Consider the following 15,359-nt stretch of genomic DNA (forward strand, 5'->3'; position numbering starts at 1 on the left):
TTTGCTTTCCACAGCACCTCTAGCAATGTACGTTTTTAACTTTTATTTTTATTTTGTGAAATAAGGGAAGAAAATTTGTTTCTCTGAAGCTATCTCAAAATGCCTTCGAGAAATTAAGTCCTCTAGTGCTTTGCTCTTTAAAAATGTTTCTAACCAGTGACTTAGCCTAGAGTGTAAATGTAAAAAGAAATAATGATAAAAAAATTGCAAAAGCAATATGACTGCATCACAAAGAAGTATCTATTAATTTTTGTCGTTAATCTAGGTGCCTTGCAAGATCTTGGCCATTCTCCTTCATTTTTTCTTCCTGAGTGCTTTTGCATGGATGCTGGTGGAAGGATTTCACCTCTACAGTATGGTGATCAAAGTATTTGGGTCAGAAGAGAGCAAGCACTTATATTATTATGGAATTGGATGGGGTAAGCATTTATTTGCTGCTTGCTTTCAGTCTCTTCACTGTGGAATAAGATTAAATTCAGAAGCATATGTAAAAAAGTGATCTTATAAAAATGTGATCCAACAGTTCATTTTTTGATTCCTTACTTTCATGTGAAACGTTTACTGCATTTGACTTTTGCAAACTCAAAGGACCTGGAATAATGTGAATCCCCAGTCCTCAAATTACAAACTCAGACACATTATTTTTGTTTAAGCAGAAGCTCTGGTCTATGTGTATATATATGAAAGTTTGCAGAGACTATTAATGACAAGTTGGAACTTGAGGCATGAGTTGACAGGAGTTGGGAACAAGGAACTCACCACTGACTACCATTGATCTGCTAATATCTATTGAGGCTCCTGAGAGATATAACTTCTATAAAATGAATTTCACAGTAATCAGAGAGACAGGATACCAAATATGCAGAGTTGATTGAAGTTCCTGTATATTATCTTTAGTCCCAAGAGTGCTAAAATTACCTTAAAACCTGCAGTTGTAATTCAAAAGAGCAATTTGAGGAAGGTGATAATATTCTACTTTTATATCCTGAGACAGACTGGGAAAAAAAATGCTTTATTGCCCTGGTGACTGGGTGTAACATACACAGGTTATTGCAACAAAACTTTTCCCAACCAGCCATCTGAAACGCTGATGATAATGGCTGTGATACTAAAGATTTTGCTGCAGCACTTTGACCTTAACCTGTTTTCCAATCCCTGACAATTTCCTTTTTTTTGAAGACCACCTTAGAATAGAGATTTTGTTCTAAGCTGTCGAAAGATCTAAGCTTCCTTATTTGCTGTCCCAGATTTATCCACAGATAGATACAGTGTAATGTGGCAAAAGGAAATCATACAAAATTAACTTCTTCAAAACAGATGGGAGAATATACTCTTCCCCACTGAGTAAATTAGATCTTTTAAGTATTAGAAAGGAATGTACTTATTTGTGTCCATTTAATTTATTGTTAGTCCTTCAAAAACACAAAGCAAATGGATTAGATGTGAAGTTTGATGCTGAAGAAGAGGAGGGAAACTTGGTAATCTATCTCATGTTCATTTTAGGCTCTGCGCTTGAGACTGTGTTTGGGCTGAATTTAGGGAGAATTCTATCTGAGCAAAGATGGTGCTTTTGGGCTTCCTGTGCCCAGCTGCTCAGAGTTTATGCCCACACTGCAGGCTGTATTTTGATTCTGAGATTGGGAGGCAGCTTTAAATTAGCAGGCCTGGGGAGCTGGACTAAACTAAACTGGACAACTCAAGCTACAGCAGCACAGGGAGGTGTGTGGAATTATTTGTCCCGTTTAAAGGTGACACTGTATTGTGCTGGGACTACAGAGATGCAGATGACACCGCTCCCGTAGATCATCGGCCAGAAACGTGTACTAGAACACTTTCATCTGATCCTGTGCTCTGGAATGCATGGTCTATTGCATCATAAATATAGCCATTCTGGGCAGAATTGGTGAGCATATTTGCAGCATCTGCTAACTGAGAAAACTTTCAGATACAGTCAAGAACCATAACCGTAATTCTCTCATGGATGGTAGCCAGTGCCAGCGCAACATCAACATTTCCTATTATGGAGGCAGGCTACACGGCTCTTACACAATTATTTCTGACAAAAGATTAAGCAAACACATTTACTTTTGTGTATAATATATAATCCATATGAATTCTTCAGTCCAGAATAAATCTTACTATCCTCCTAGGCTAAATATAGTTTTATTTCAACTTCTATGGAATTATTGAAAGATTGGTTCTTAATGCAAAAAGGGTCTCATTTCACTGTAACAGAACCTCGATGCTGCATCTGATGTATCTACTATTTAACACCCTGTCAGTGCAAAGAAAAAGCAACCACTGCACTTTAGGCTGCAGAACGTTTTACTACCCCTGTCTTAACAGGTCTTTTTATGCAGATGACTGCCCTGTGTTTCATCTGCCTAAGTTTTATTATCTTCTAAAAGAACTTTGTATTTAATTTTCCTCTTCGCTGCCATTTAAAATTGATGTCACAGTAAATCCTTTGAATATCTGGCTTTTGGGGAAAAAAAAACTGCAAGCAGAAAGTGTAGAGGAGAGTTAGACACATGTATTTTTGCTTCTGTGACGTGTAGGCAGAGCTTGCTTGTTGAAGGAAGACAGCATCAGCAGATAAACAGTGCCAACCAACAGTGTCTGTGGTCAGGGATGTGAAGGCATAGCCCAGGGACTGTTAGTCCAGGTAGTCCACAAAACCAAGGCAGAGCAATTTTCAGCAGACAGGCTTACATCAGTGCACAATTGCTATGTTGAATACTCTTGGTTTTGTTCGAATACATATGGGATTCTCCTTTCTTAAGCAGACAGATGTAAACTAAAATTTTGCCTTCCCTTAGTTCTTACACAAATATGCTTTTGAGGAGTAAGTCCATATTTGGGCAAGCATGGGAGAACAGGAGCAAGTTCCAAGGTTGTTGAAATCCTCCCAGTGAATTTCAAAGTGGAAGACCAAACAACGCCTGCGGATGCTGCGTCTTCCCCATTTCTAACGACAAGGTGATTCCAGGCACAGGCGTTAAAGAGCAAAAATACTATTTCAAAGAATAACTGTTCTACAACTACAAGAAAGTTTTGCAGAATTTTGTGAAGATGATTAACAAGATTACGAGAACACTCAATGAGTTTAAGCAGAAATTGCTTGTCAGAAAATTCCGTAAAAACCTTATGCAGAAACCCTGAAGAATTTAAAAGAAAACTGAAACCTCAGGCTATCACGTATAATACTCTGTCTGGGACACGGTTATTAAATTCCACAAGATGACAGAAACCTAAACCTTCACATTTTATTAAATCATATAGGGATTAACAGACAATCATTTAATATTTAAAGGGATGAGGTTTCCCTACATTCAGAACTGCTGGCAAAAAAGCCCTCATTCCCTTTCCAGCTCCCTGCCTGGAAAGCTGTGTTAAGTGGCACAACAGGACAGTGCTGAGGCCAGCAGCACACAGCCATCCCTGGCAGCAGGGCCATATTCATCTGCCTCTGGATAATCCCTGCGTAATCCCATCAAGCACTCTTCCACCGAGCAGGATGCTGCATACTGGAGCTGTCACAAGCTATCTGGAAGCATCATCTACTTTAAGCTCAGAAATCTTGCAGGGCTATTACATATTTATATTAAAATAAATCTTGGTCTGGCACCTGAGTGGGATCCTAATTTGCTTTGCTCTATTCATAATTGTTTCTCAGTGTTGAGCCAGTGTTCTAGGCCACTAAGGGTCACTGTTTCTATCTTCTCACCTGCTAGTCCACTATCCCTGTAAGAAACTCATTTGTTTCTCAATTCTTGAGCAAGGTGAGCTTACTTGGGGGGAAGGTGGTAAAAATAAACTTGGTATTCCTCCACAGAATACCACTGTTCAAATAGTGAGAGACAGAAATCATACTAAGAAAACCAACTGAACTGAAAAAGCTCTACGATTCTCACTGGAATTAGCAATAATTCCGTTTACTTGTTAAATTAGTGCTTTACTGAAAAGTCATTTTGTTTGTCCAGCATTAATTGATTAAAATATATTGCATTCAACAGCTGCAGAAGGAGTTAGACTTAATTCTAAAATTGCTCTGAGTTGCTCTGTTGTCCAAGCAAAGTTTGGCTGAATTTGCAGGGTTTACTGGAACTATTATGACCTCTGCCTTTTCACAGGCTGCCCGCTGGTGATTTGTGTAATTTCTGCAACATCGTCCTTAGACAGCTATGGAGAAAGTGACAAGTGAGTATGAAAATATCGCCACATCTGGTACAGGATGGATAAAAAATCTGCAGGAGAGAAAAACTCGTAGGTCTGTGAGCAGGGCTGCAGCTCTGCACCATTCTGGATGTACAGGAGGATGGGTGCAGGTCACTGCCCCTGACAGTGGGCACCCAATGGGAGCACTCTGCTCATCATGTACAGAATAAAGCCGGGGCTGAAGCATTTCTGACAAGATGAGAATAAACTCCAGTTAAAGATGTTCAGCTTTTTGAAGAAAACGGCAGTTGAGCACCCAGAGATTTAGAATTGATATTTAAAAAACCAAAATCGAACTTCTTCCAATCTAAGTTGGAAAAAGTAAAGCAAAATTATCTGAGAAAATACCACAGGATTCAATCCTGCCATTATGTAAGTGAAAGTTTTGGAGCAGGTTGTTTGCTGTGTGTGGTTAACTGGCTTACATCGCCTGTGCCGTAAGAAAAATGTATGACTGTGTTTTCCCACCTCCTGCTCATCCCCAGCTGAGCAAGGCAGAAAAGGCTTAGGTTTGTCTCTTGCTACAAAGCAGTGCCTTCAGCACTGGAAGGAGTGGATGCAGGAACAACAAATAACAAATGAAACCTTTCCCTTCTTCCTGTCTTTCTGCCCCTAATGCTATTTGAAGGCCTGCTGAGGCAGGTAGCTGTCCCTGACTCTTTGGAAGATGCAAATCTAAATAAGATTTTGACTCAAAATTTGAGGGGAAGAGGAGCTTCCTATTGATACTCTCGCTTTTAAAATTCATCAGTGTTTTTAAACTTACTTTCAGTCTCTTTTTAAATCAAGAACATTACTTATTAAATGTTTGTGTGTTTCATCTAAAATCATTCTATTTTTCTCTGCAGCTGCTGGCTTTCCCTAGAGAATGGAGCAATCTGGGCTTTTGTGGCACCGGCGTTGTTTGTAATTCTGGTAGGTAAACACTTGGCTGCTGGTTTCATACTGGATGACTGTCAGCCACAGGGCAGAACACAGCTGGAGGGTGTTTGAAGCTGTTGCTTGTAGAGAACTCACTTTTCTGGGTGAAAGTCGAATGCCCGCAGTGAAGATGATGTTCAGGAGGGCTTGCAAGCAGTCAGCAGCTGGCAGAAATGCAATAAACCAACAGCCTGAGCTCTCACTTCTCTGGGGAAGGTAACAAGTGGCCTCCACATCTGCCTTCTTACAGTGATAATGTCTTTGTGCTCTTCTGCACTGGGAGTTTGATGTTGGTTGTGGCAGTTTGTTGGGCTGACTGAGACAACTTAGGACAGGTTGGCTACCGGGACACCTTTCAGCTGCAATGAACACCATCTTTCCAGAGGAGCATGCACATGCATGGCTGCAGTACTGGGACATGGATGCCCTACAGCAGTTTAATTATACCTACACATTAAATTACAGTGCACTGCGGCTCAATCATGATGACTGCTTAAGGAGTCAGGGGTCTGTAGGGATTAAGTGGAAGATTTCTCCTCCTACAGCACTGTTTCTTTTGAAGTTACTGATCACGTTGTCTACGATTTTTGCTGCAAGTTATAATGCAAGAGTAAGAACATGAACATGGAATAGATCCACTGATCTGAGAAACCAGGATGCCTTCAGAGCTTTGCTAGATTTGAAAGGTATGACCCCAAATCTAGTCCAGCATGCTGTGGCACTGAAAGAAGGTCAGGTAAAATAAGATCCTGACTACTTGTGTGGATGAGCATCAATCGGAGCCAGTGCCTCTGCCCTGTACTTCCCTAAGAAAGACAGGATTTCTGCAGAAAGCACAAACACATCCCCCAATTTCTCTGCACAGAGAAACCCCTCAGGACCTGCTGACAGAAATCCAGCCAAAGAGAGAGCTGTAGATAAAGTAGTGCAGTGAGTGCTAGTGTTTGCCATTGCACTCTCTGTAACTGTCTGGGGAGCAGGAGGTGGCCCTTTGGTTGACCAGTACCATCACAGGTAATTTTATACTGCACCTGTGTTGACATTCTAACATTTGCCATGGAGACAACAATACCAGCAGCTCTTAGCCCAGTGTCTTCCACTCGAGATAGAGGCTCTGAAAAACGAGGCTGTATAAACATATATAAAAAACACTGGAAACAGTTGCTATGTCAATGTGGCAGAAATTGCCTCATGTTAGCGTTTTAATGAAATGATTAATGGCAACAGTGGAAAATCCCTGTGCAGAATTTCTTTTACCTGAGGGAAAGCATAAACATGTAAATAAGAAATGTTGGTCACAGGATTAGAATTGGCTCAGCAGCTCTGAACTGTGTTTATTGTCTTGTTCACCAGTACCTTTGACCTTCCGTATGTGAGTTTATGTTCAAAGATGTGTGGATATTGATGACTGGAGAGCAATTAAAATAATGTACATCCCCTCTCAAATTAGCATTTGCTTTCTGGACGCTGTTCAGCACCAAAGGACGAAATGACATGCAACCTGTAAAATCAAATCTTTCCCAGCAGCTGTCCAAAGATGATATTAATCAAATCATGCTAGATAGTGAAGCACTTACTCACCTGAGTGAGCACAGCCTTCAATAATTTGCATTCACTGCTGCTTGCCAGTGAACGTAAGGGCTTAACTATCTGGCTATCACTTATGATATATAATATTTGTGCAGCTCAAGTTATATTCTTGTAGGAACGCAAACATTTTGCAAAAGAGAAAGAATGAGCTCACAAGGTTGATTCACGTAGAGCAATTTGTTAAATAGTCTAAACCCAGTCTCTCTGCGCAAAATAGCAGCAAGCTGGCTGACAAATTATTCTCTCTGGGCACTGAATATACTAGATGAAAAATACGTTAGTGCCTATAGGGAAATAACAAGGCTAAACACTATTTTGTGCGTGCATGTGTGCCTCTGCTCTTTAAAGAGAAAATTAGCCACTAGTTGTGTGAATTAGTGTTTAGCTCTGAAAATATGCCTCAAAAAGCTGCTTTTGACTACTTTCATCCACAATTTATCTCAGCCAAGAAAAAGGATTATGCTGTGAAGAAAACAGGGGTCCTGCTCCTTTCAGCTCCCACTCGCTAGAGAATAGGCAGACCCAGCCTGCTTTTGTCCTGCTGCAGCCTTGCAGTCAGTACAGACAGCACGGAGCCTTAAAACAGAATGATGCGGTAGGAGTGTGACTGGGAAAAATATACTCACACATACTTTTCTGGGGAGTAATCTGCAGCTCCTCCCAGCCATTCCCATACCCAAAGTTGAGGAATATGAGGAAAGAAATAGTGCCTTCCATGTGTAGGTCTTTGGAATTCTACCTGCACCTTAAGGTTTAAGGATCCGCTTCAGATCCCCCTGCCCCCAGCCACAACACCAAACCTCAATACCATCACTGTAAGCCAGCCTAACCTCAGCCAGTGTTGAATGCCTGGGAAAATATGCCTTCAAAGCCAAACAACAACAACAAAACAAACAAACAAAACTTGACGAAGTACCTGAATTCTTGGAACAAGACAGTAAGAGCTTTTGGCAGAAGGCTTTGTTTGTTATCAACCATCTGCTACCGTGGTTTGTTTCCATAGATATGGCAGAATTAAGGAAATTCTACGCAAAGCATCTGTGTGTGCAGAGCAGTGGGTGTGCTACAGTGAACAGTCCATTGCTGGAGGAAGATTGGGTTGTGATTGCAAGTTCCTTCTATTGTTTTCTCTGTAAGCAGTTACTTGCCTGGTGATTTTTCACAAGTCTTTCTAATAAACAGCATTTTTATGGACTTAAATGATTTTCAATAGCATACTGCTAACATAATTCTGTGCCGTAGGGATGTTAGTCTTGTAACCAGTGTCTGCAGATAGGACACCATGAAACTTGAATCTCAAGCTGAGACTGCCATTGCTGGCTTCAACTAGTGCTTGTTTATGAGTGTTAAGCACACTGAAGGAGGTTTCCTCCTTTTACACCTGCTGCTCATACATGTTTAGTAAGCTCTCTTAGCCTCATGGTCTTCCTTTCTTCATTCCTTTATATACCAGTGCAGAACTGAGCTCGTTTTTGTATGTTGAATTGTATTGTGTGAATCTGCTCTGCAGATGGGCCCACTGATTTAAAAGTGGCAATTTGTGCCCTTTATTAGACACCATTTGTCATGGGAAAAAGTGGCAGAACTGGACTGATGATGTTTAAAGGTGCGGAAACAGTAGGATTTCTTCAGTTATTGAAATCAAGTACATAAGTGCTGTGGTGAAACAGAGCACAGACAAACAGATCACAGCAGCAAAGCTACTCTTTTTTTATTAGCACTCAGTTATAGGTCAATTTAATATTTTAAAATTGAATTTATTCATTATTTTAAAATTAGATTTCCTCTCAGTTAACCAACAGAAAAACACGAAATGATTTTTAGAACAATGGGACAGACTGTAAGAAATTAAAACTGAAAGTTATGTACAAGAAATCTAAAACAACTTGAAGTAGTCTCTATGGCCTGTATTTGGTCTGGGACATCGGACCAGCATTGGCAGGTGAGATATGAGGCTTTCCAAAATCATTCCCCCAGTTTTGAACATCTCTGTGCATGGAAATGCATCACACTCCCTGATTTCTGATGTGACCTGGCAACGGGCTGCAATCCCAACAGCTTGCAGTGCTACTAATGATGCCATGGCAGAGATTAGAGTAACTTGTGCTGTCAGAGAATATGTTAAATCTCAGACCTGAAGAAACAATTATAGTTCCCTGTACCACTGTCCAAAACTGAAGTGGAGCTTAAAATAGTTTATGGTTTCAGAGGAAAGCTGGTCAATAGATTTAATTAAGGCAATATGCTTAATCCATTTTTAAAAAATTTATTTCCTCTGTGCTGCCAAGCCTTTTCTTGGCCAGGATGTAACACAGCACATCAGAAGGTTTTACTCACGGGATTTCTGCACTGCAGTAAAGAAACAACAAAAATCTCATGAGACCTGGAAGGAGTCTGAGTGAAAGCCCTGAAAAGAAAGTGAGAAGAAGTACTGAAGTACATTTCATCACTTCTGTCATCTCACCGCATTGTTTGCTGCATTCGTGCTGCTCTTCCAGTGAGAAGCTCAAGAAATCCCACTGGGACAGCTGAGAAAAGGCATCAGGTGTTAGAACTGCTGATAGTTTGGCTCATGCACTTCGTGTTTTTCCGTGTCCAAAAATCTGACCCAAAGACATGTTGGCAAGAAATATTCACACTGAAAGAGTTCTTTTTACTCATTTAACTCTCTGCTGATCTGACAATGTTCAGTCAGGTGAGGTTAGCCAGGTTGTCACCAGAGTGAGCCACAGCTCCCTGATGCCCCTGGGATCTTTCCATGGGCTCTGGTGGGTTCTGGATGGAGCCTGCCACAATGGGAAGTGGCAGCTCCTGCTGATTTCACAGAGTTGTGAGTTCCTGAGGTCAGACCAGCTGCCTTGAAAGGAGTCCTGTGAGTTAGGAAACGTGCTGTTGTTATGAGCTGTGCTTGAAAAGTAGAATGTAGTCAGTTCCATGTTCCTGTGTTCTTTTAAGGCAAAATAACTGCAACTGACAGGAAGTCTGGCCTTTCAGGAAAGTAAGAAAGAGGAGCTTAAATACAGTTTTCTTATCTAAATGTTTGTTCTCCCACTTTGAACATTCTGATATATGCTAAAACATAAGGAGTGCTTCCTCGACTAATCATTCCGCTATTAAAGTTGTTAAGCATTTATTTCAAATGCCAAAAAAATCCCTGGGAGGAACAATTCAGTGGCTGTATTTTGATTTTGGTTTCTCATTTAAAGACAGTGGAAATACCTCCATGCTTTGCTTACCGAAACATTAACAAAAGAAGACATTCATAGTTAGCCTGTTTATTTAGACTGAGTGAGATTAATTTCTCAAAATATCTAAACAGAAATTTTCAAGTGGTTTAGGAAATTTAAACATAGAACTTTGGGACTTGAGTATAAGGGTTGGTTGTTAATTTCACAAGTACCTTATTTTTATCAGCAGCCAGATCACAGGGCTTCCTTCACATCTTGTAAATAATTAACGAAAGCACCCTGGCAGAGATATGATTACACTGACTGCACAAGAGGAGGAGCTCAAGATCTTAAATTTCAACTTTATATAAGCCAAAATGTAAAGGAAATTCATTTCCATTTTCATTTATTTTTACATAAGAAATTAAAAGTAATCTGGAAATGCTAAGCTGTTTGTGCTGTAGCAAACCATCTAGTTTCTGTCCCCACGGAGACCATCTTGCTTGTGGTGTTTTGCTAACCACTTCTTGAGGTTCCTGTGCAGTTTGAGTGAAAGTCTGCAAGAATCTGAGTATCCCTTCGTTGCTGCTTGTAGCTCTTGTTGACTTTGGTAAGATGTAGGAAATTCAGAATTTAAGGAATGAAGTTTCATCCTTTCATCTTGGCTTCACTGGAATTTATTTTTTCAGTTTTTTTAAATACTTATGCACAACCTGCATATTTTAAAAACTGCTGTGCAGAAGGTCAAATCGAGTACAATTTGTCCAACAAGAATTAGGAATGGAAGTAAGGGCGGGGGTTAAGTGTGAGTGAGCTTGGCAGGAGCGCTGTTTGCAGTCACGGGAAAAAGGGTTCACACAGCAGTTGAACTTGAGCTGTCAATGAGAAATCTGCAAGGAAGTGTCAGATGAGGAGACTGATACTTGGGATAAAAGACCAAACAGGGCTGGTGAAAGATAATTTGCCTGGGAAGAAGTAAAGGATACAGAATTCCTGTGAAATTGCCATGAAGAGCCGCAGAGCATTGCTTGGTGGACATGAAGCAGAAAACTGGAGAGTTTGGAAGAGGAGAGAAAGAAGAGAAAGTGCAACTTGTTCATATTCATCATTTGCTGCTTCAGTCAACATGCATATTTAGCATATAAATGGGTTTCTCAGAAATGCTTGTTACTGCCTCAAAGTGATGCTAAAAATATTTTCAATATATGATTTGGTGGAAATAGGGAAAATGATCACAAGAGCATTCAATTTCACTTCTTATTAATCTCTGTAAAACCGATTGAACAACGAATATACTTGTAATTGAAAAGCAGTTTTGTTCTACAGGGAATTCCATGGATGGGCTAAAAAGCCATGGCAGAAACGAACTACCACATCCATCCTTACACTTTACAGTAGGTGGTAATCTGCCCTTAGAAACATACAAGAAGTGGTCATGAAATTTGAAAAATGACACAAAAACAATTATCACCAAACTTCATCATTTTTAACTCACCCCCTTGCTACCCAAATTAGAAAATTTATTTTAAAATGTATTATGATGGTTTAGTTTTAGCTGAGCAGTAGTACTATAATGAATTCTTTTTATATGTTAGTTTAAGAGAGCTTTGTTCTTTCCTTTTTCTCGATGCTAAATATCAGCTTTGTAGCTGATGTCTAACTTTGGACAGAAAGAGGGGACGTGTCTTTCACTTTCACAGTCTCTCTCTCCTTTTCTTTTTTCTTTAGACCTGAGGTCTCTGCAAAACAAGGCAGTCTTTGCCACATCTCCTTAAAATGATGAAGATTTCTTTCTTTCTTCACCTGTGACTCCAGAGCAAACTTCCCTTTGTTGCACCTTTTCAGTGTTAGGCGTTTCAAGAATTCCTAGGTTTCTGGTGGGAATTCTTTTCATCCCTGACATCAAAACATGCAGGGTTTTTGAAGAGCAGAGTTCAGGCTTAACATATTTTTCTCATTTCTCGTTTAAAATAATCTCATGCTTAAGCTGCAAGCAGACTTTGGTAAGAAACAAGAATTATACATTGTGAAGTCTAGTGAGAAAGGCATTTTCTGAAGCCTGTGCATATGAAAGGACAAAACTGAAGAGCACACAGACACAGACAGGCTCCTGTTCACTGAAGTTCTTGTCTAATTTGTCACCTGGCAGTACGTTATCAGAGTATTTAATTGTAGAGTAAGGATCCTGTATAACCAAGATGTTATAATTGCAATATAATCAAAAGAGTAAGGCAAAGCAAACAGGGATCACAAAAGAGAATAAGTAGAAGAGCTTACCCTTGGGTTGAGCTCACTAGAAGATATCAAAGAGGAGGATCTCCAGAAGAGATCCTTCCCCTCTGGTAGCCAGCTCTTCAATAGGTCCAGGAGGGGTGCAGCCTGGCTCCACCCCTTCCGGCAGCACAGGTGAATTGCCTTCACCTGTGCTCCTCTGGCTGACTCATGGCTCACCTCAGGTGATCAATCAGAGGTTCAGGCCGTGACTCAGCAGTTCCCATACAGATCCTGAACACTTTAGTTGTGAATCAGTGTGTCAGTCTGGCCTCATCTGAAACAAGAAAGCTGTTTCTGAAGAAAGAAAAAAACCACAAGCTGCCACAGGTACCCACACTGGGGAGAGGGAAATCCATTGACAAACGTCAAACTATACCAGTCCAAAGCTGGAAACCTCTCTCTTTCACCAAATAAAAGCAGCAGGGATAGCTCCTATTTTCTGTTGCATTTGCAGGGTACATTCTTAGGGCACTCTGTACCTCTGACACAGTCAGTTCTGAATTTCCTGACCAAGTTTTGTTTCTTCTTCTTCAGGTCAATATTGGCATTCTCATTGCTGTTACAAGAGTTATCTCAAGAATCAGTGCAGATAACTATAAGGTCCACGGGGATGCCAATGCCTTCAAGTAAGTTTCTCATATTTGAATTCTGCTGTAACAAGTTAGTAATCTCCCATGTCACAGCCTAGGGACATGTATAATGGTCTTCTCCTAGGACACTGATACCATTCCTTTTTAATAAAAAGCAAATAATGATAATGGCAACATATTATTTGCTTGAATGCAGCCAATTAACCTATATTTTATGAAAGCCAAATACAGCATGGGATGAAGCCTTTAGTTTGGCATGAGCTAAGCTGTTTTTCTGCTTATTACAGTCTCCAGCATTTGCTGATTCATTATTTTCCTTTTTTGTTAATGGAGATTTTCCTCTTACAGCTATTTTTAAAGATAAATCTCGCAAAGTATGATTAATCTGTACTTGGGTATTGCAACCATTCCATTCTTTCAAAGGATAAACTTGTTTCTAGCCCCAGTTTAGCAAAATATTGAGGCATATGCTTATTTTTAATACTCTCTGGATACTGCAAAGCACAGAGACTTACACTGGATTTAAATGTGTTCTTAAACTCAACCATGTCTTATATCAAGGTGCTTTGAGCCCCCAGGGATTGTGACTTCTCTGAGTGTATCATCTTTTAAATACTGTGCTATTGAGGCTAGAGGGGAAATTCAAGGTAGATGCATTGCTGCATCTGAGTATGTAAGGATAAATTCTGATGTCTAAAGTCTGTGGGATTATACGTGGCTAAGTAAGAGGACAACGTAATATATTGAATTTAAAGTAAGATGCTGAATGTTACATTTTGTGTTTTACCTCCTAAAGACATTTTAGTCCAAATACAAAATACACCGTGTATATCTCAAGCAGTTTATAGCTTATAGGGTAGAGGAAGGATGTGTTATGGTTTGTGCTTAATGTTTCTGAGTCACAGGCTATTGTGTGATAAGGTGCGGCGCCACTGATCTGAATTGGTGTCATAAGGAATCATTTTTATGCTCTAGTTACTTATGTAGTTTTTAAAATGCCATTAAGTTTACGATATTGGTGACAGATACCTGATAGAAGTTAGTTTACTTATTGTACACTCACCCACAGGAGAAGAAAAACAGTAAATAAGTCTACACAAAAATCTATACAACAATTACATTGCAGTAAAATGAAAAGACTGGGAATTAAAATAACTTTCAGATTTGGATGAGTCTCTGTGACCTTCAGAAATACAAAGGAAATACAGAACTTTGGGAAGCAAATAACTGCATATTGTCAATGACAATTTGAATCCATTGTCAGAATTACGAAAACAAGAGAAGATCCACAAACAGGAGCTACACAGATGGCTCTGTGCACCTAGGTGTTTCCTTGCTTGTGTTATGAAGAGCCGATTCAATACACACTGTACCCTGTGCACCACTCTCTCTCTTTTTCTGTCCCTCCCTCTATATATATTTATATAAAGCTATGTATGGATAAATAAGAAAAATGTTTCAGGATAGTTGTTCGAGAAATAAGACGAAATGCATTTACAGATTGCTAGCTTAAATATTAACAGCTAGAGATCGTGAATGGTAGAGCTCTGCACTGAAAATGTGAAGTGTCTGTGCGCCTTAAGCTGATGCTCTTTGTGTCAAGTATTTTGAAAGTACAGTTCTAGGATTTGATCTAATAATTAACGAGGTGTATGTGACAACAATCATGAATAAGCTTTTCTTCATAAAAATAAATTGATTAAATAAGATATATTGAAAGGTAGACAGAACAGAATAGCTCTTATTCTGTAGATACCATTACAGAAATGGGTCCTCAGAAACTTGAAAGGAGAACAGCATAAATAGCTGTACAGATCAGATCTTAGAGATTGTTAACAACCTGATTCGTCATAGCAGTGAGGGAGCCCGAATTAGAATTTCTTGTACAGCTGATGCCATATCTGCTGGAAAAAAAAGAAAAGAAAAAGAAGGTCTTTGTAGCACTAGATTTATTTTCTTGTCATCAGTACTCCTTATACAGGTGAGAAGAGTTTGTGTCTGGTGTGAAATCATTCTGCCCACAGTACTGTCTTCCAAAAAGGAAGAGAACAAAACAAGAGTGGGCTCCGTTCTGACAGCTGGTTGGGAAATGTTTTTTGCAGTGAAATGAAAATGCCTGCAACCACTGAAGAATCATAGATGTTGATTAGAGACTGTTAACAAATGAGAGTGGATAAGCACAGCAAAATGAATCAGTGACAGAGAGCACAGAGATAACAGAAAAACGCAATAACCCTGCAGTTCCTGTCAAGTTGCTGTCAGCAAGAACCACAAGGTGGTTTTTGAATCAACAAGTGCAATTGGCTTAGGGAGAAATCCATGAAGATCACAAACTGCATTGAGCATCACAAGCCTTAAACAAAGGGCCTGTCAGGCTCCCATCTGGGTAGGACCATTCATTTGACATTAGCTATGGGGGAAAATGGAATATGTTAGAATGAATTTATCAAGCTTTTCTTGGAAACATCTAAATTAATATGGCATAACATGATTTTGGTGAGACAGGAATGTACTTTGTCACGGTGTCTGAGTTCTTTGCTGTAGCAAAGTGTTTCATAGGAAGGAAGGGGGTTTTTGGGGCTGCATTCACTGTTTTGTA

At 39.8% G+C, this 15,359-nt stretch overlaps 1 protein-coding gene across 1 annotated transcript in view; it reads left to right on the top strand.

Annotated features, from left to right (window-relative positions):
* Positions 1-15,359, top strand: part of ADGRD1 (adhesion G protein-coupled receptor D1) — a 121,483-nt gene that overhangs the window by 85,138 nt on the left and 20,986 nt on the right. Inside the window, exons 18-21 of the mRNA XM_042866032.1 lie at positions 266-419; positions 4,134-4,200; positions 5,067-5,133; positions 12,705-12,796. Of these exons, the coding sequence (XP_042721966.1) occupies positions 266-419; positions 4,134-4,200; positions 5,067-5,133; positions 12,705-12,796 (380 nt within the window). The remainder of the gene's footprint in view (positions 1-265; positions 420-4,133; positions 4,201-5,066; positions 5,134-12,704; positions 12,797-15,359) is intronic.

The sequence above is a fragment of the Lagopus leucura genome, unplaced genomic scaffold (genome assembly GCF_019238085.1).
Source record: "Lagopus leucura isolate 7727_CA_CO unplaced genomic scaffold, USGS_WTPT01 Super-Scaffold_806, whole genome shotgun sequence".
Taxonomy (NCBI): Eukaryota; Metazoa; Chordata; class Aves; order Galliformes; family Phasianidae; genus Lagopus; species Lagopus leucura.